The sequence below is a fragment of the Danio aesculapii genome, chromosome 8, assembly GCF_903798145.1.
Source record: "Danio aesculapii chromosome 8, fDanAes4.1, whole genome shotgun sequence".
Classification (NCBI taxonomy): domain Eukaryota; kingdom Metazoa; phylum Chordata; class Actinopteri; order Cypriniformes; family Danionidae; genus Danio; species Danio aesculapii.
The window spans coordinates 19,558,363-19,578,963 of record NC_079442.1 but is presented as its reverse complement, the minus strand read 5'-3'; the positions used below and the strand labels follow the sequence as shown (position 1 = coordinate 19,578,963).

General features: G+C 35.3%; 1 protein-coding gene across 1 annotated transcript in view; it reads right to left on the bottom strand.

Moving 5' to 3' along the window:
• gpat2 (glycerol-3-phosphate acyltransferase 2, mitochondrial) overlaps nt 1-20,601 on the bottom strand; it is a 119,801-nt gene that overhangs the window by 77,290 nt on the left and 21,910 nt on the right. The window contains exons 3-7 of the mRNA XM_056463377.1: nt 17,683-17,756; nt 14,638-14,748; nt 10,207-10,335; nt 3,870-3,969; nt 1,074-1,207 (exon numbers count right to left, since the gene is read on the bottom strand). Of these exons, the coding sequence (XP_056319352.1) occupies nt 1,074-1,207; nt 3,870-3,969; nt 10,207-10,335; nt 14,638-14,748; nt 17,683-17,756 (548 nt within the window). The remainder of the gene's footprint in view (nt 1-1,073; nt 1,208-3,869; nt 3,970-10,206; nt 10,336-14,637; nt 14,749-17,682; nt 17,757-20,601) is intronic.

Genomic DNA, 20,601 nt, shown 5'->3' with positions numbered 1-20,601 from the left:
AAATATAAAGGATTAAAATATTACCAAACATATTATTTTCTAGCCTACATAAATATAAAAACCATACTTTCATGCCTTTATCTCGGGGGGCTTTTTCAGTTTATTCATAACAATTTGCTTTTTTATAATGTTATTATTAGTAGTAGTATTATTTATTATATGCATATTTATATTTGTTTTATTAAAAACAAGCTTAGATTTGCCCACCTGTCAGGTTTAAGACCATATGGGGCACAGCATGTGTATTAGGATATAACTCAGTTTAACACATTTCGTTATTATTGTTCATTTATTCGTTTGCTGGAAATTAGAACTGAATTTAGAAATAGTTTTGAAACAAATCTTTGCGCTTAACTAACGAAATTAATTATTTATAGGCTAATGGACGTATGTGCGTACAAGAAGTTTCCCTATCCACGAGAGCAAACGTGAAAGGTAATAATGAGGAGGCTTATCTCTCATTCTCATGCTGTAGATGCTCTGTTTAACTGTTTTCTTGATAGTGAAACGCTCAGTTTTTTCACTTACAAAGTCCATCTTGTAAATAGGAAATGCGCTATGGCGCGACACAACTGACTCTTAAAGGGTATTGGAGATGAGACTCTGATTGGTTTATTCTCAAAGCACACCCATAACTCATTAAGAAAATAAGCTCAACCCTTTTAGACCATACGCCACGGCGCGAAGCAGATTTTTCCATCCTTAAAATAGTAAAAGTGGATTCTGACATGCCCTTAATGCTTTTGCGCTCTGCGCTTTGTACTTTGTGCATGGATCGTCAAAATAGAGCCCCTTGTGTTTTATTGGTCGACGTCGACTTGACTTTAATAACATAAACGTTGACTTCCAAAAATCTGAAGTTGTTCAACCTCTAATATAAAATACAAAGAAACAAGAGCCTAAGAACTGAGCCTTGTGGTACCCCACGGTGTACTTTTGATCGATATGATGCAATATGAAGGCATGTAGGGTAGTGAACTGTGGAGGAATTAGAAAAGAAGGTTTCCAAGCAAACAATGCATCTGTGGGAGCTACAGGGTGAGTGTTTTTGTATTATCAGTGTGTGCGTTTACCTTAGCCAGGTTTGTCGAACGTGGGCTGGAAAAACAGTGTAGGGAACCCTCAAGTTGTGGCAGAAGAGAGTGAGACAAATGAGAGCGTGATCGATGCTGCTCTGCCGAACACACACATAGACCAGTGGGGCTTTCTACAACACATACACACACATAGATGGACAACTTTAGAGGACACTCCAGCGCAGTGAGAAATACAGTTCAGTGCTGACGAGTGTATACTTGAAAATGAACCCGTAAATGAACTGTTTTTGTACTTCACAAAATGGCACTTACATTGTGTTTCTGGACCCAACTGCAGTAATATTTAACATATATTTAACATAAACACTGAGACCCAAGAATACAGGATTAAAGGTCACAGCAGCTCTATTATGGAAAACACTGTTCATCTTAACTCTGATTAAGTATTCGACGCATAACATAGCTCTAGAAAAACAAGCATAAATTATGCATGTTTAAATTACAATGTCTACACTGCAATTTTAGTTAAACATAACCACAATAAGATTAAACTAAATACAGAGAGATAGAAAAATAGAAAGACAGAAAAATAGATAGTTCAACAAACAGCCAGATAGACAAGGAAGCAGACAGAAAGACTAAATAATAGAGAGAGAGAGAGATGACAGACAGACAGACAGACAGACAGACAGACAGATAGATAAACATACAAATCACGTTTCAAATGAGCTTCTCTCGCTGGAAAAAAAGTAGTTTCTGAATAAAATAAATGAAACAAAACCAATAAACCGTATTATTTTGGTTGAAGGTGACTATAAATTTAACAATAATTGCGCTTAATTAACACTGTTGCCTTGATTTACTAATCAACACTGCATTGACTATGTAAGTAAATTAAGGTTACTAAAATAAACAACGTAAATTAAAAGGGACATTCCACTTTTGGAAATGAGAGAAACGGGCTCACTTTCTAAATCTCTTCATAATTATTATAATTTTAGTTTTTTTTTAACCTTTAATGGAAAAGAACAGTGTTGAGAATTGATAGGAAATCATGGGGAGTAGAGAGCAGGAAAAGATCGGCAAAGGACCTCACGCCAGGAATAGTACTTGGGTCGCCTTGAACACCTTGGTGCTATATGATGACACTTAACCACTAGGCTATTTGTAGGCCCACATGAATTCTATTTATGAGTCTATTTATTTACTTGATTAAATGTGTGTAAATTTATATTTATTCCGTTTTTAATTTATTTCCGTTATTTATAAATTGCGTTTTGAATTTACAAATTGGATTTGTGTATTTATGAATTGCGTTTTGAATTTACAAATTGGATTTGTGTATTTATGAATTGTGTTTTGAATTTACGAATTAGATTTTTGTATTTTTGAATTGCGTTTTGAATTTATGAACTGGATTTGTTTATTTATGAATCATGTTTTGAAATTATGAATTGGATTTGTGTATTTATGAATCATGTTTTAAATTTACAAATTTGATGTGTATTTATGAATTGTTTTGAATTTATGAATAGGATTGGTGCATTTATGAATCCCGTTTTGAACTTACGAATTAGATTGGTGCATTTTTGAATCACGTTTTGAATTTACAAACTGAATTTGTGTATTTGAATCGCATTTTGAATTTACGAACTGGCTGTGTGTATTTTTGAATTGCGTTTTGAATTGACGAATTGGATTTGTGTATTTTTGAATCATGTCTTTAATTGATGAATTGGATTTGTGTATTTTTGAATCGTGTCTTTAATTGACCAATTGAATTTGTGTATTAATGAATCGTGTTTAGAATTTATGAATTGGATTTGTGTATTTTTTAATCATGTTTTGAACTTGGGAATTGGATATTATAAATGAAATTGTATTGTGGATGTATGAATTATATATATATATATATATATATATATATATATATATATATATATATATATATATATATATATATATATATATATATATATTTATTTATTTATTTTTATTTTTATTTTTTTTTTGGCTTCATAGATAAATAAATCGTCATTGTGACAGACAAAAAGGCTGACCAATGTACCGTCAAAAGGCAAATATATTGACAGACAGAAAAACATACCGATAGACAAAGATACAAACAGACAGTCAGATAGATGGACAGACTTTCAGTTGAGTTAAACCGAGTGGTGCTGAAACACATCAGTGCTTTTCAGGTGGGCGTATGTGATCTGCAAGCGAGCTCAATGTTTTCAAGAGTGATGCATGTAGATTCAGGCCAAAGAGCTGATTTCTGGTCATGTTGTGGGGTGTGCGTTTAATTGGTTCTAAAATCATGAGGTCTGATTGGTTCCATGATGTTTTGTTTCATATTGCACTTCGACCAAACGGAGAAATCACACAATCGAACGCTACAAAAAGCTTTTTAAAGTGTGCTTTTACTTCCATATAAAGGGTTATGTGTGACCAAAAGCCTGAGGTGGAAAACCTGACTGCAATAAAAATAAATGTGTAAACAGGATAAATGGAGCAATAGGTTGAGAGGGAGAAAGAGAGAGAAAGAGAGAGAGACAAAAAGAGCATTTTGATATAGAGTGCAACCCTCAGCTTCATATATTTAAATAGCAATATCAAAGAGCAAAATCGAGAATAACTGAGTTTGGGTCAGAAAAAATAAGAAAAAAAGCAAGAGAAAGCTGAAGAGAAATAGTGCTGAAAGAAAATAAAAGCAGTAAAGGCTAATGAGATATAGGAAGGAGGAAGGCAATTGATGCATTAAGCACCGGATGCCGTCAAGGGGAAACTGGTGATATGAGAGAAGGAAATAAAGGCTGAATGTATTGTTACCAGTTGTGTGGCACGGCGTAAGGCTGCCAGCTGGTTAAGGTTGATCTGCACATTGCAGAACATTAAATCGAAGATCTTCAGCAGCAACCAGCTCACCAGCCTGAGGGAGAGTTTGATGAGAAATCAATTAAGAAATCCAGAATCTGCTTTTGTTATTGTATTTACAGTTGAAGGCAAAATGTAATGTTTACATGGACACCAATTCTTCAATTTTAATACGATTGAGACAATACTCTGATTAAGAGTCTACCATGTAAACAGAGATTTTTAATTATTTTCATCCGACTAAAGATCGAACTAAACAGAAATCGGAATAAGACATGTGGAGTATTCCTATTTTAGTTGCATTATTGAAGTACAGACATGTAAAGACCTTAATCAAACTATTCACATTTTAATAGTTGTGTAGTTTTTTTCTCTACATTTTGGGACAGGAAGTACACACGGCAGTTGTCAAGCATTTGACGACAAACAAATGAGAATGGATTCAAGCCAAAGAGCACATTTTTGGGGTGAGCTGGAAAAGATGACTACGCTCTTATCCAGTACCTCCAAGTTTGTTGCCATGGCATGAATGAAAAGTTAGCGAATCAAATGGCAGAGGTGGCATTTGTTTGAGAATTTGTATCGGCCCTACAAAGGCATAGTGTGATAAATTAACTGCAGTTGAGCTTAAATAAAAATGAAACTCCCAAAATCACATATGGTGCCTTGGAAGAGAAATCTATCGTTGATTAGTGACGTAATGGCATCTGACGCACATTAGCATGTAAATTGGGACCATGAACATTCAAAAAGCAACTGATGCAAACACCTTAATCATATTATTGTCTTATTCAGATTAAAGCAAATAATTAGACTACTGATGCGTAGTCATTGTTTGCCCTCCTATGAAAATTGTATTCTTTTTCAAAGTTCCTTTTCAAGTCTTTCACAGTATTTGATTTTATATATTTTTCTTCTTCTGGAGAAACAAATTTCTAGAATTTTTTTTAGTTTGTCTACAGTTAAAGCAGTTTTAAATTTTGATCTTTTTTATTATTATTCATTTATTTATTCATTTAAGGTCAAAATTATCAGTCCCAATGATAAATTTTATTTATTTTTGATTTGTGATTCCACAATGAAATTCTGTCTACTATCTTGTATGTATTTTGTGCATTTGTTTAGTGGACGACCAGCTTTTTATGGAAACTTAAATTAGTTAGAAAAGCTTTCCATCCACCTATTTGCAATTTATTGCATAAAAAGGGCTTAATGGAAATGCAAAATTTGCACAAAACTTGAAAATGCACATAAAAAAGCTTACAAAACAATTGGGGAGGATAAACTTTTTATCAGAGTTTTTTAAAAATTTGATAAACTATGACAGTAACACATTTACCGAATGAATTTAAGCATGTGCATCAGAAATTCTATGTGATACAGATCATGTGATAAAAATCGATGCGATGGGACAACAATAATGGACCAACTAGTGGCTTGAACAACATCTGAATTTTTTTTGTTTTTTGTTTTGGGGTCATTCTAAAATTCTTTAGCCAAAGTCTGTCAAAGCTGTTTGGTATTTACCTTTTAGAACTGTCTTGTGCATGAGCAAGTAATTTATTATACAAAGAAAAAAGCCCGCAATGATTTTTAGCACAACAAATTTAATTATCTTTATATTTGCTAATGTTCTCTTTGACTCTTTTTAAAAAATTTTATGCAATATTACAGTTTTCCGCCTACGTTTAATTCACACAATGAGATGGTTGTGCAAGTATGCAACATTCTAGACATCGGAGATTAGAAATGACCAACTTCTCTTGCTATGGCTGAAAGTCTCATCCATTCAGCTGTCAGAGGACTTAGGTCACTTTAGAACAACTCACCATCTTGCAAAGTCAATGATAAATGAAAAGGCTGCCAGTTAAATAAGGCTTGTCAGATAAATTATGCAAAATGACCACCGGGTGCCAGATTAACATCAATAACACCAATAAGAATTTGGAAGATATCTCGAATTTTGATGAAATCAGATTGTATATATTCATTCATTGATTCATTGATTGATTGATTCATTCATTCATTCATTCGTTCGTTTGTTTTCCTTCAGCTTGGTCCCTTTATTTATCAGGGGTCACCACAGCAGAATGAGCCGCCAACTCATCCAGCAGATGTCCAGTACTGGGAAACACCCATACACTCATTCATACACATACACTATGGCCAAATAAGCTTATACAGTTCACCTGTACCGTATGTCTTTGGACTGTGGGGGAAACCGGAGCACCCAAGGGAAACCAACACAAACACGGGGAGAACATGCAAACTCCACACAGAAACACCAACTGACCCAGACGGGACTCGAACCAACGACCTTCTTGCAGAGTCACCGTGCCACCCGATTGTGGGTCTATATACTTTTTTCAAATATATACAGTTTATATTGAGCTTCTGAGCATAGTATATGTAAATCAAGTAAATAAATAAATATTAACTTGATAAATTCACATGGAGCTACCATATGTAGTAATGTCATATATATAAAAATTAGTAGCCTTTTCTCTTTTTCTCTTATTTTGATCTCCATTGTATACCTTCAGTCTGATACAATAACAATGCAAGACAATCCACGCCAAATAAACCATAGATTAATGTATAAATAAAGCAGAAAAGCATGTTAAAGCGCCACTGTTACACTACTTTAAAAGATCTTAATTTTAAGAACTTCTTCTACAATAAGTTTCAGCCAACCTTTAAAAACACTTCTATTTTCTGACAGCAGTGTCACTGTTTTTGTAGATGTCAACAACTGTTTAAATTCTTTCTTTCGGGAGGCAGTAACTCCATTTATTCTGCACTTTTGGTCTTTGAAATTCTTCAATTGGCTACATTACACGCTATATGAAAGCTAACAAGCATACAAAGGGCACTTTAAAAGTAGTTCATGGAACACCTTAAAACAAACTCAATATGCACCAACAATCTGGCATTTCTCTTATTATGTATACTGCAGGTCTTAGTGATCAAGGCTGAGAGGAATTTTAAAATAATTATGCAAAACACAAATGAAGATTAAAAAAAAAAAACTCTGAAATATTAAATATTTAAGAAATAAATAAGCAGTTTCATAACAATAAAAATGGCAGCACTTTACAACAAGGTTGTATTAGTTCATGTTAGTTATTTTTTAAATTTACTTGCATGAACAAACAATGAATCATACATTTATTATAGTATGTTTTAAGCTTTAATAATTAATGTTAATGTCAGGTAAGGATAATGAAGTGTTCATTGTTAGTACATGTTAACTTATGGGTTATTAACTAATGTTAACAAGCAGTGTATATATAGTTCATTATTAAAATGTTAGTAAATGTAGTTAGTACATGAACTAACATTAACTAGGTGGCATGGTGGCACAGTAGCGCTGTCGCCTTACAGCAAGAAGGTCGCTTGTTCGAGCCCCGGCTGGGTTACTTGCCATTTCTGTGTGGAGTTTGCATGTTCTCCCTGTGTTCGCGTGGGTTTCCTCCGGGTGCTCCTGGTTCCCTCACAAGTCAAAAGACATGCGCTATAGGTGATTTGGGTAAGCTAAATCAAAGACTATAGAATACACAAGACATGTCACTTGTATAGTTTTGAATGGGGAAAAGTGTAACGGTCAATATGGCGAATGAAGCCCCGCCTACTAGTACAGGAGCCAATCATTGATATCTATAGACTGACGCTTCTCTGGGCAGAAGCTCGGATCAGATACGTGCTTTAAATGACAGTTTGGTGGGCAAGAAACGCACTGAAATCTCAGCGAATACTTGCAGATAACACTGGAATCTCAGCGAATAATTACAGATAATCCTTGAAATCTGTGCTTTTAAATGAACCAAGTTCACCTGAAAACAAAAGTTTTTTTGGTTTTGTAATCTGTATGTATCTAACGCGAGGTACAGTCCATCCTGTCAAACACACATCACATGATAGCAACTGCTCAAACGCCTACAAACTTGTAAACAAAGAGTCGCTATAATTTCTGGAGGAGATTCGCCATCAAGACAAAGTTGTGGATTACTTCAGATTACTTCAAGAGCAGTGCGAACAGGTGAAGCATTATCCAGAGGATTAAAATGTGCAGAACGGCCATAAATGAGGTTGGTGTTGTGACTCCTTTCGAGTGGAGTGCGCATGCACATTAGCTCGGGCAACCTGAAAAAAATGCCAATTTTGTTTGATTCGGATGTTTAGAAATGAAACTTATGAGACAGTTGTTTAATTTTATTGGCGATTACAAATATGTAATGTAATCGTAAGCTTGGCAAACAGTTTTGAAGAATTTGATGTTTTACCATTCAAACAGAATGTCAAAGCATACTGCCTGAGAGGCGTTTCAAAGATGTCTGCCAAGTGAAATGACTTGCCTTAAAGGGACTTTGGCTAAATTGTCTGTAGTGTATGTGTACATGTCCTGGTCCTGGTCCTCGTAAAATTTATGTTACAAAACCCGAACATGGTGCAGCTAAATATCAGCATCGAAATAAATGGTCCTGGGAGTAAGTAAGTAATTAACATTAACTAATGTAACCTTATTGTAAAGTGCAATCATAAATATAATATAAAATAAAATCAGGATTTTCTTCAATACGGTAAAAAATTGTTTTACAAACTATTTTCGAGAGGAGCACACGGCTGGTCTCTCAGTCATAATCCGCAATAATTCAATCATATTGATCAAAGCCTACAATACATGGTTTCCGCTACATTCATTCTTCCATGTTGGGGCGCCACACTAAAATTCATCCCGCCATGGCTACATTACAGCTTCTCATTCAAAACATTCATTCGTTGTTGTTGTTTTTTTTTTAATAGCGAGTTATCATAAGTGGTTTAGCACACCAAAACGTATTAAATGTAAGTGAATTATAACAGCGCAAACTTTTCTGTAACGTAGTAGTGCTGTGTATTATTTGTTAAACCCTGCACGATGCGTGAAGCCAGCAAACACAGCGTAGCTTTCAGTTAAGATGAACAGTTTCCATAATTATCCTTTACAGATAAAGGTCTATGGCTCTGCATACAATGCCTTTATCTTTATGAAGTTTATAGTGATTTCACTTTACTTCAGAATGCATTAATGCAGCCCTGTAGGTCTATTGGAGACATTCATAAATATTCCTAGCAAATCTAATAAATTTTAGAGACATAACTGATACATAAACACACTAAAACGCACTTCAGCAGTGTTTATTTGAGAGCGCACAAGAAAATCTGCACTTAAGCAGTGTATATTTGAGGGGGTGTGCAAGAAGTGCATGAACAGAGGAAATCGGCACGCAAGCAAAGAGATTCGCATGCTCGTATTACATGAATGTGATCTCGACTTGTAATACTGCGCTTACGACATGTCATTGAAATAACACCATAGGTAGTTGGTAGATCGTGTAAAAGGGGTGCCGCCACAGCTGGAAAAAATCCCAGAGGAAACACTGCAATTAATAGACCAATTTCACCCTACTGCATTTTCTCAGTTTTGAAAGAATCCCCCCTTCCACCCCATTTCCTCTTTTTACTAGGGGGAGCTCGAGACCTACTTGATCTCAGACCCCCTTACATGTAACTGACCAGACGGGAGCCCTGGGCTCAATTATCTCTGAGCTCAGGGTTCTCTCCCGGAACAGCATGCCAAACCTGCTAATAGTGTTAAGCAATATCTAAGTGTAAACTCCTGAAAGGGATTTTAAGAAAATGCACATGTCTTTTCAATGCCAGAGAATTTAGAAATGAAGGAATTATCAGAGTAGATATTATGAATAATTTAACATGAGCTTCCTTAACCTTATTAGATTTACAAAACCTGCTTGGAAAAGTTCAAATGATCCTTGAATAACCTAAAACAGCACATGCTGCCTTCATTTAAAACTATAATATTGTACGTTCTCTGTAATTACATAACGCGGTTACGCAGCTTTCATGACCTTGTATTAACTGAAACGCTATGAATTTATTGTGCTTTTAAAAATTTGTGTCACACTTCAAAAAAAAAAACAAGCTCAAAGGCAATTAAAATGATGCAAAAGAATTCACATGTTCAATGTCACAAGTTTGCTTATTTGATAAGCAGCTAAGATATTTCTTTATTTGGACAATTCCTTCTTAGAATCTAAGAAGTTTCAACTGGATTTTCAAACTCAGATTCAATAAATTTAACGTATCAAGGAATGTTATTGAGCCTAAAGTAACGAACGGTGACCCTTTAAAACATTCGATTTTGATTGTGTGACATTTATTTGATTTGGTTTCTGGCTGACAGAAGAATAAACAAGTAATTTGCTTTGAGAATGAGATTTTACTTTCAGACCTGAGTAAGCTGGGAGAGATGAAGGTCTGTGTGACGGCCAGAATTGTGTCTAAATGACCTCTGACCTCAGGCAGCTCCATGGCTTTGGTCTCATCTGAGGAACATGCCGTCACCAAAGCCTTCTTCACTCTAAATAAAAACACACACAAACACACACCGAGTCACAGGACAACAGACCGCGGAGTAAACAAAGGGCATATTGTTTGACGGATCATCACATAAACACCACGCAAACACACCAACGCCACTTATGCCTGCAGACTGGAAAACACACCAAAGCTGTTCGGGACCATAAAAAGGTTATTTAAATGTTAGGGGCCTAAATTGAGTTAGGTGAACGGAGCGCGGGTGTGGTGGCAGGGTTGAATCAAGGTGAAAAGCAAACGGAAAAAAAGTCAGCAAGGCTTATGTGGCACAGGGCTGACATTACCATGAAATCAATGCTAGTAGGAATAGGTCACAATTTAGGCAGTCTGTCACAATGTTTTTGAATGCAAGAATAACCTAATAGAAACTCTTCCCTTACAAAACAATTTAAAGCGGGACAATTAGTTACTAGTTCCAGACTATTTATCGAGGGTTTTATTAAAAACAGTTATAGCTACGGTTTTAGCTCTATATTTATTTACATTCTATACGTCAGATTTTCAATAGAGCTCCAAAACTTGTCATTTACAGAAGTTTTCTGATGACTCTGTTATTGTAGGTTACATAAGGGATCATGATGAGAGTATAGGTTGCTTTTAAAAAGTTTTGCTGACCGGTGTGAAACAAATTGTCTTAAATTAAACATTAATAAGACCAAAGAAATGATTGTTGATTTTAGTAGACATCCACCACAAGCAGTGCCAGTAATTATACAGAAATTGAGATCGTTTCATCATATCGTTTCACACCTGGGTGTATATTTGAACAAGTTCGATTGGTCTGAAAATACATATCAGGTGTATAAGAAGGGTCAGAGCCGCATTCATTTTTATTAAGACGACTGAGGTCCTTTGGTGTGTGTCAGACACTGTTAAAAACTTTTTATGATTCTGTGGTGTCTTCTGTGATTCTGTATGCTATAACCTGCTGTGGAAGAGGACTGTTGGAGAAGGAGAAAAACAAATTAAATAAGCTTATAAAAAGGGAAGGTTCTGTTGTGGGGTGTGCACTACCTACCATAGAAGAGACTGCACATGATCGAATGCTGGACAAATTTGTCAGTATAATGAACCATGATAGTCATCCCCTTTTTGATACAGCCCAAGCGTGTGCAAGCTCTTTTAGTCCAAGATAAATTCAACCCTGGTGTTACTGAGAAAGATACAGTAAGTCTTTTTTACCAACAGTGATCAGATTGTATAACCAAAGTCATACTAGATGAATTGTGCTGAACGGAATTAGATATGGACAAGTGTTTACTCAATGTTTTTGGAACTAAGGTGTGCAGTATTAATGTAATTTTATTATTCTTTTTATATATATGTAATTTATCTATTTTTAGTATGGAGAGCTTTGCTGTGACATGTGAATATCCCTTTGGGGATTATTAAGGTCAAAGTCAAGTCAAAACAGATTTTCAGCAACTCGTTGACTAGTCTTTTTCTTGTGTACATATTACATCTGTTTACTATTGTTTTTTTAATTTGTTAAAAGTGATAGCTATTGTGAAAGCAACAATGGAAAAGTTGTCGCAGATTTTGAAAATCAAAAGAAACAAGTCTAACACCTAGTTTTTGTAGTGGTCATTTTGTAGCCAAAACTCGTAAATTTTACATTTTCCTGGCATGTTTGCCTTGGGTAACAGGCAGAGCCTAACTGCATTTGACAAAGGTGCAGTAGGTGATTGTCTTCAGAAACATATTTTGTTGTGTTGGTTGAAAATGTCTTCACATTGCAATAGTAATGATTAAAGTAAATTATCTTAATGTATTTATATGTATTTTTATATTCTGGGTAAGACTAATAAATGTTCATACAATTAAAATTTCTCAGGTCGATAATTCCCATAAGTAGCCCAAGCTGTCAACAAATTTAGATTTACATCTGCGCACCCATTCGCGCAGATCCGCCGTTTGAGCATTTGCGTACACACGAGAGAGAGTGAGAGCAGTAAAAACAAATGCTGAATCAAAACTTATTAAAATCCCGAATCAAAATTGGACGCTGTAAGGGTGACACCATGGCTGAAGTGTTTCTTTTAGACGGGTAATGTTCTGTTTTAAAAGTATTTTAGTCACGCAAAGCTTATGTAGATTCTATTGTTACGAGTGGGCTATATGCACTGAAGTGTTTTTCAGCCACAGAAATCTCCCAGCGAAAGATTGATTTGACTATTTTTTATTTCATAAGGGACATTTTATAGCATCGATAATGTGGATTTTTATTTAGTTTAACATCAAAACATCAGTAAATGGCACTATTCCGCCTAGCCTGCTTTACTGAGGTGAAGTTGGTTTTGTTCACATTAGTTCATTTTATGAATTATATGATTTACTGTAGTGGGTTGTTAATCTTTAAGGTGCACGTTCGTGATTTCAGGAGGCGTGGCTTTGGACGGCAGGGGAGGGACTGTGTTTCAAAGATATTATTCTAATTTTTGGCAGATCACCCACTGAACCTTTAATTGACAGCCATTTGATAAGCGGGAAATTAAAAAAAGATTGAAAATGCCAAACCAAAACTATAGACAAAATGTATTAATGTGATGAACATGATACGTTATGGGAAATGGAAACTAAAGTTTAAATCAACAAACTAACAAATGCCTACTATTCCATGACTTACACAGTAAATAAATAAATAAATAAATAAATCCCTGACTTTCAATGTCTGCAATAGACATTGTAAAATTACATGATATTCCATAAATATTTACACAATATAGGCTTTTGGTTGTTTTGGCAGAGTTTTTGAATGCACATTTTGTTGATGTTGTTTTGTTTTTTTTGTGTTTTTTTTGCTAATATGATCTCAACAAATTCAACAAAAGTCAACAAATTATGAAAACAGATATTACATACTATTACATATTAAATACAAAAAAACATTTATTTTAAAATTGATAATAAACAAAGTGCATTCGAATTAAACTCAAATGTTTCAAAGGCATTTACATCTGACTGTATATCTTAACAATAAAAATATATGATTCACAAACACCTGTATATAGAAACTATAGAAACAGTGGTGTCCAATAAATGTGCTAAAGCCAACATATTATGGCTCATGCTCACTTGCTCACGCATGTGCACAGGTAATGTGTTGTAGTTCAGTGTTTGACTGAAAACAAACTTCTTTTTATTCTTGAATTAAAAGTAAACAGAGTTTGCAGCAAATTTCATATATAACAAACATTTACTCATTACCCAATGCTGAGAGCAACGTTTAGATGAATATGCTAATATGTGCAGTGCACTTCCCTTTTAATAACAAAACAACAAACAAGAAAAATGACAGTGGTGGGAAAACAACAGGTAAAAATAAAGCATCTGATCATAGCAATATGGATATCTCTGAACAAACTAATAAAGTACATTTAATAGTTCTGCATATGTAAGACCCTGTTCACACAAACACAGGTACAGTATTTTCAAAGCTGCACTTTTTTATACGCAGTTTCACTGTTTGTCCAAATAGAAATGTAGTGTCAGGTGACTGAAACTAAATGTTCTGAAAACTCCACCCTGAGTGAGAAGTTTTCACCTCATGAGGTCAGCTTGGGTCCGTTTTTTTTCTTTCTGATTGGCCAACACGGCTGGGTTCACACCAAACATGGATGACGTGAACGAGTCAAATTCAGCACATTCAAGCAAACGAATCACATATTCCAAATTGTTTAACCGTGGGATGGTAATACACCTCTGTTCTCAAGTTTGCATCGACTTAAACGCAATTTACTCGCAAAATATACTCAGTTCCATGTTTGGTTTGAACTCAGTATAAAGTGTGACCACTCCCTTTTGGTTAACATGCAGTGCGTTGTTGTGTTTTCATGTGAACAGATTTTTTTTCCAATACGAAAGCAGGAAATAAACTCAGTTTATAAAAAATACCATGCACGTGTGGACATGGCCTGAGGCTATACTTTGAATCGATTGATTTTTTTTTTTTTAAATGATCGACACATTGATATTCACAGAATTGTATCTTTTTTTGGCATAATTTGAAGATTATATGCTCTGGTTTCTTATGTGACAGAACAGAAGAGAGGCTTTGAGGAGCACATCTCTGCACATGAGCTAATGCAATGTCAGATTAAGAGCCTACCAATCTTCTATATTAACAGGAGGAGTGAGAAATCTGAATTAAATCTCAACAAGTGCCTCACGGGAGCGCCTCTCAATCCTCAAATGCGTATTCTCTCTCTCTTTCTCTCTCTCTCTCTCTGTCTCTCTACACAAGGCATGTCATCTAATCAGTGAAGAGTGCTTGAGCGACCCACACCTCTCACTGCCATGGACTCTGTGCCGTCTGTCTCCATCCGGGCCGGGGTGAACCTCACGACCCCACACAAACAACAAACAGCACACCCTTCTTACTAACCAGCCACGGTACCTGAAAAAGACACACACACACACACACACACACACACGCACACACACACACACACACACACAAATACATAATCAAACACACCCATTCCCTATTAGCACAATAAAAAGAAGCCCTTGCGCAAACAAGTATTGCCTCACTGGCCTTGACACAATGAAAACAAGCACTGACCAATCAGCAATAGGTGAATGCATCATATTCTCAGCATAATCAGCCACTAAAATGTTAATTAGCTCGACCAATGAAAGAGCAGGCACTGATTCGGCCCTATTAATTCAAGCCGAATTAAACGCTTCAGGAGGATTTGCAGAGCTCGGCTTCTGACACCTTCTAAAGTGGAGTTGATTGAGAAGATAAACTGAGTGCTCACCGAGTCTGCCGCTGTGTGTTTTGATGCGGGAGAGCCAAATCCCATTTACCTGCGCTAACAAAGTGTTTTTCGAGAAAGTCAGAACCACTTCTTCGCGAGAAACCTCTTTCTTTTCGGGGAAACAATGACTGCATAAGCTCAGGACACCATCTGTCAGCTATGGTCACATTCACACAGCTAAGTTTAGAAGCGTCATCTGCTTTTAAATGCAGGAGTGAATGCCCTTCATTATTATTCTGCGTCTGTGTGTGTGTGTTCATACACGTGTAGGGAATACAGAAGTCTCAAGGCGTTTGATGTATTGATAATCACAGCAACGTCTTATGTGGAAACATGGATAATAAATGGGTCTGTTCGATTGTGCTCACATCCAGAGAAGGCATTGAAAATTTGCTTACGTTGAGGGTGTGTTCATACCTGTAACAAAAATTATATATTAAGACCTGGTTCACTTATGACTTTAGACTGCATGATTTTTGGCCCGATTTTGACTTGCTGACAGATATTTAGAAATCGCCAACAAATGCCCGAAATCACAGACAAATAGGTGCTCGTTCAAGTGAGTAGCAATCACACAGCATGAACTATCAAGGACATGATCTAAGAGAATCGCTGATAAGTCGCCAACACCCGTCAGATACATGGCATGCTAAATATCTGGACCTGTCGGCGACTCAATTTGCGATTACCTACGGTCAATGAGAGAGCAGCATCCACTAGTATGGGTATCTGCAGGCCAGCGGGAGGCTGGGGGAGAAGTTAAAAGAGCTTATTTTCTGTCAATTTGGACCCAAGATATGGAGGAAAAACTAGTGTAAATTTGGCAAGAGAGTGTTTGGTTGTGAGACGTAGTTTGTGGACCAAGACAAAGTTGTCAGCAATTCTTCCTATTGTAAAGTCATGCAGTGTGAAACCCCGTCTCCGATCCATCTTGCATTGTGAACACAGCAGCGACGGAACACTAGCCCAGATAGTCATGAGGTGTGAAAACATCTGTGATGCGACTAATTTGAAAATAGTGTAGTCTTAACTCTGCATTGTAGTTTACATTGTTATTTTTAAAGGGGTCGTACATTATTTACAAGTTTTTAAAGGGTTGACTTTTTGCATGTACTAGACCATTATTACATTCTTGGTGGTTTTAAGAAATGCTAAATTTACCAATTTGCTTAACCTAATTTACATTACAAGAATTTTCTCCCCAGCCTGACACAAACAGCTGGGCTTGTTCCGGGTTTGATGAATGCCCGTCTTCCGAAAAACGAAATGTGAAAAAGACTCATGCAGCAAATTCCGTTTTCTTTTTGAGATTTGGCGGCAGTTTATATAAGAACTGACGATTTTGTTCTCTTTGGGTGCTTTCACACCTGCCTTGTTTAGTTCAGGTGAATCACACAACAATGTGTCTTTCCCTCTTGGTGCGGTTCATTCAGGTGTGAATGTAGCACTCGAGTGCACACCAAAAGCGGACTAAAAGTGTACTGAGACCTCATTGAAGAGGTGGTCTCAGTACGCTTTTAAACAAACACTAGAACGCTTAGTTCGTGGTGAGATCATGATCTGAACTAAAACAGACCCAACCGCAAAAAAAGAACTGCACCTCTGCTCTGTTTAACACAGTTGTTGAATGTTAAAATAAAATAAACAAAAAAATAAAGAACATCCTGGATCTGTTTCTTCGCTCTTTTTTTAATTTTTTTTTTTATGTATTATCGAAGTAGATGCTCAAAATCAAATGACTCGAACTCAAGGGCAAAAAAACCTGATCGGGACATCCCTAGCTTTATACAATGGCTCTCCACTTTGCTTCAGGATGCTTATAAGCATGTTTGTTATTCTGCGAGCACCAATGATTAGATGTACATTATTTATTGCTTGTTGTAACAAAAATAATGATACTGTGTGAATAAAACGGCTTAAGACTAAACCAGAAAATGGTTTGTCAGCTACCTATCAAAGCATAAGAGAATTAGCAGAATCATTGTCATTTAGGAAAGCAACTACATGTGGTTTTGAATTGAGATTGTGATCCTTTAACAATCACTGCACAGCTCTAGCAGCTGTAGCACAAAGGAAAAAATTGTTTTTCATTGATGACTTACTCTAGCAGAAATACTTTAAATTTGTAGCTAGGGCTTGGAAAGCTGCACTTTCAAAGCTTATTGCTTGGCACTGCAGTGCGTGGCCGATGTGACTCAGAAGTCTTCAAAAAAGGCTACCCTTTTAGAAAAGGGTAACAGGGCTGTGAAACCACTCACGATTGTGGGTATGTGATGTAATAGAAAGAAAGAAAGAAAGAAAGAAAGAAAGAAAGAAAGAAAGAAAGAAAGACAGAAAAAGCAAGAAAGAAAGACAGAAAAAGCAAGAAAGAAAGAAAGAAAGCAATGGAAAGTTATTCTAGGCCTCTTTATTATTTCGCATGCATGAAATGCACGTGTCAGCCATGAAAGTCAGAAACGCAAACAGTAATTACAGTGGAGCAGTTGGAAGCTGGAGCTGAGAGATGCATTGTTATTTTAAAGGCCCGTACAGGGAAGGCTCGAGTCGAGTGAAGGATGTGCACTTACCCGGTGTGTGTCTCGTTCACACACGTCAAGTTCTGAAAGCCCAGAGGAGGAGTGTTGCACAGCAGCTTCAGACCCTGAGAGTGGCAAGAGGATATTTGATCAAACTTGATGGAAAGCGTGCTAACCAGCCTCCATCGCAACTCAAGAGAGTCTGTACTGCTGTCCTATATAGACTGAGATAATGACACACTTTAGGGAAGCCTTTTAGTGTTCAAAATAGCACCCTATTAGTTCCACTATAAATCATCGCCTGAAACACGTTCAAGAATCGCGGCTGAATAAAATGCCTCCAACATCAAATGTTTCTCAAAATAACTTGACATGTTACTCGATGACAGAATAAAATGGTAAAAATGCTGGTTTCCTTATTGTTTTGGTTTTGTCTATTTGACAGGTATAGTCAAAAGTGGGAGTGACAAAATAACTCCGTATGGAAGTCAGATTAAAAATTAAACTGTTTAAATAAACTGCTATCAAATAACAAAAAAATTTAAGAAAAGAAAAGAAAAACATTTTGGCTGTAAAAAAAAAAAAAAATAATAAGATGCATTTTAATCACTGTGACAGGGTTAAAGATTTTGTTTCCCCCAAAATGTGTATATGTGCTGAACAAACCACTGTTGTCCAATGACTTAAATAATCTGAAATAATCTAGTTAACCCAATAAGAATTATGTTTCCCTTTAGAAATTGCACTTTTAACCGAATAAAATAACCAATTTATTTTGTCATTGCCATGTTAACTGTACATAAAATGTTTCTAGGTTTTATAAACTAGCTATTAAAACTATTTTGTTTAAAAATGTATTGAAAAAAAATCTTCTCTAATCAGTTAAACAGAACCTGGGAGAATAAAAAAAAAAAGAATAAAACCTTCACAGGACGGCTAATAATAAATATGATTTGTCAATTACAGTTTGTAATAAAGAGATCATTGAACTGATTCCTATTTTTTGTATATAAAATAGTATTCTAGCTTATAAATCTGCTTCTTTTTATTGATGAAAAGCAGAACTATAGAACAAAAAGCATTTTGACACACCTTGTTTGTTCTGTACTTTTTTACACCCTCAATTTAATTTTACATTACCTTAATGTCTTATACTGTATACTGTACCTTATAACTATTACACAGATAAAGTCTAATATTGTGTATCACTTTAGAATGGGGAACCCATGTTCACGATTACATTTTCCTCAAACTCCTAATGTAACTTATTAAAAATGTAGTTTCTGTAGTGGTTAAGGTAAGGAATGTATATTCGGTTATTCACAAAAAGATTCTAATTAGTAACAAACAGCTGAAATGGTACCAAGCAATCCACTAAAAGTCGAAAATTATGATAAACTGTAGTTAAATTCCAACATTAGATTTTGTACTTTTGACTTTTTTTTTTAGCTCACAATGCGACTATAATCTTTGTCAAATTTTATGCAACAAATACCGTATCTTTACTATGTATACTCACTGGCCACTTTATTAGGTACATCTTACTAGTACCGGGATGGACCCGTTTTGCCTTCAGAACTGCCTTAATCCTTTATGGCATAGATTCAAAAAGGTTCTAGAAATATTCCTCAGTGATTTTGGTCCATATTGACATGATAGCATCATGCAGTTGCTGCAGATTTGTCGGCTGCACATTTATGATTCGAATCTCCCATTCCACCACATCCCAAAGGTGCTCTATTGAATTGAGATCTGGTGACTGTGGAGGCCAATTGAATACAGTGAACTCATTGTCATGTTCAAGAAACCAGTCTGAGATGATTCACGCTTTACGATATGCCACGTTATCCTGCTGGAAGTGGCCATAAGAAGATGGGTACACTGTGGTCATAAATAGGGATGCACGATATATCAGCGACCATATCATTATCGGCCAATAAATGCTATTTTTAAGATTATTGGCTAACACTTCATAATAACTACACACAATCATTTACTAAGCATTAGCTTCTAGTGAATTCATTATTTGTTAAGCATTAACACTACATTAATAAACATTAGTAAGCAGTTTATAACTGCAGCTACAAATGCTGTATTCTTGACATATAAGCACCCATATAATGTGCTTAATAATTGTATTGTCATACTTAGTTAATGATTTATTTATCATTACTAAATTAAGTATTGCATTATTTACAAACCAGTTGTATTTAAGAGTAGTAGAGAGTTTTTAGGATCATTCAGAATGAGTTAGTAAATGATTAATAAACTATTGAAATCAACGTTTATATATCTTATTATTCAGGCATATACTAATAGTTAACTAATATGATAATAAATGCTTTATTAACTCAACTTCATGCAGTTTTGTGACCTAAGTGAGGACTATTTATACTTTATAAATCCCTTATAAATGACAATTAAAGGCTCAGAATCAAATGAACAATAATCTTTGCAATCTTTTCTAAAAAATAAAATTACTGTAAAGTTTAAACATTGCCAAATAACAGGAGTGTCAAAATACGTCATAAAACTGGATAAAACAACAACAACAACAACAACAACAACAAAATAATTTAACAATATAATAAGATGCAATGTTTAAACTCTACAGTTATTTTATTTTAGATAAGGTTGCAAAGATTTGTTTTTCATTTGAAGTACGGTTTTATTTGTGTATCTTTAAATGAAAAGGAATGAATAATGTCATTTTTTCTGTTTAGAATTTAACTGAGCCTTTATTTGTCATTTATAAGTGATTTATAAAGCATAAATAGTCCTCACTTTAGATTAGGTCACAAAACTAGATGAAGTTGAGTTAATAAAGCATTTAATAACATATAAATTAACTATTAGTATATGCCTGAATAATAGGATATATAAACGTTGATTTTAATAGTTTATTAATCATTTACTAACTCCTTCTGAATGATCCTAAAAACCCTCAACTACTTTTAAATACAAAAGGTA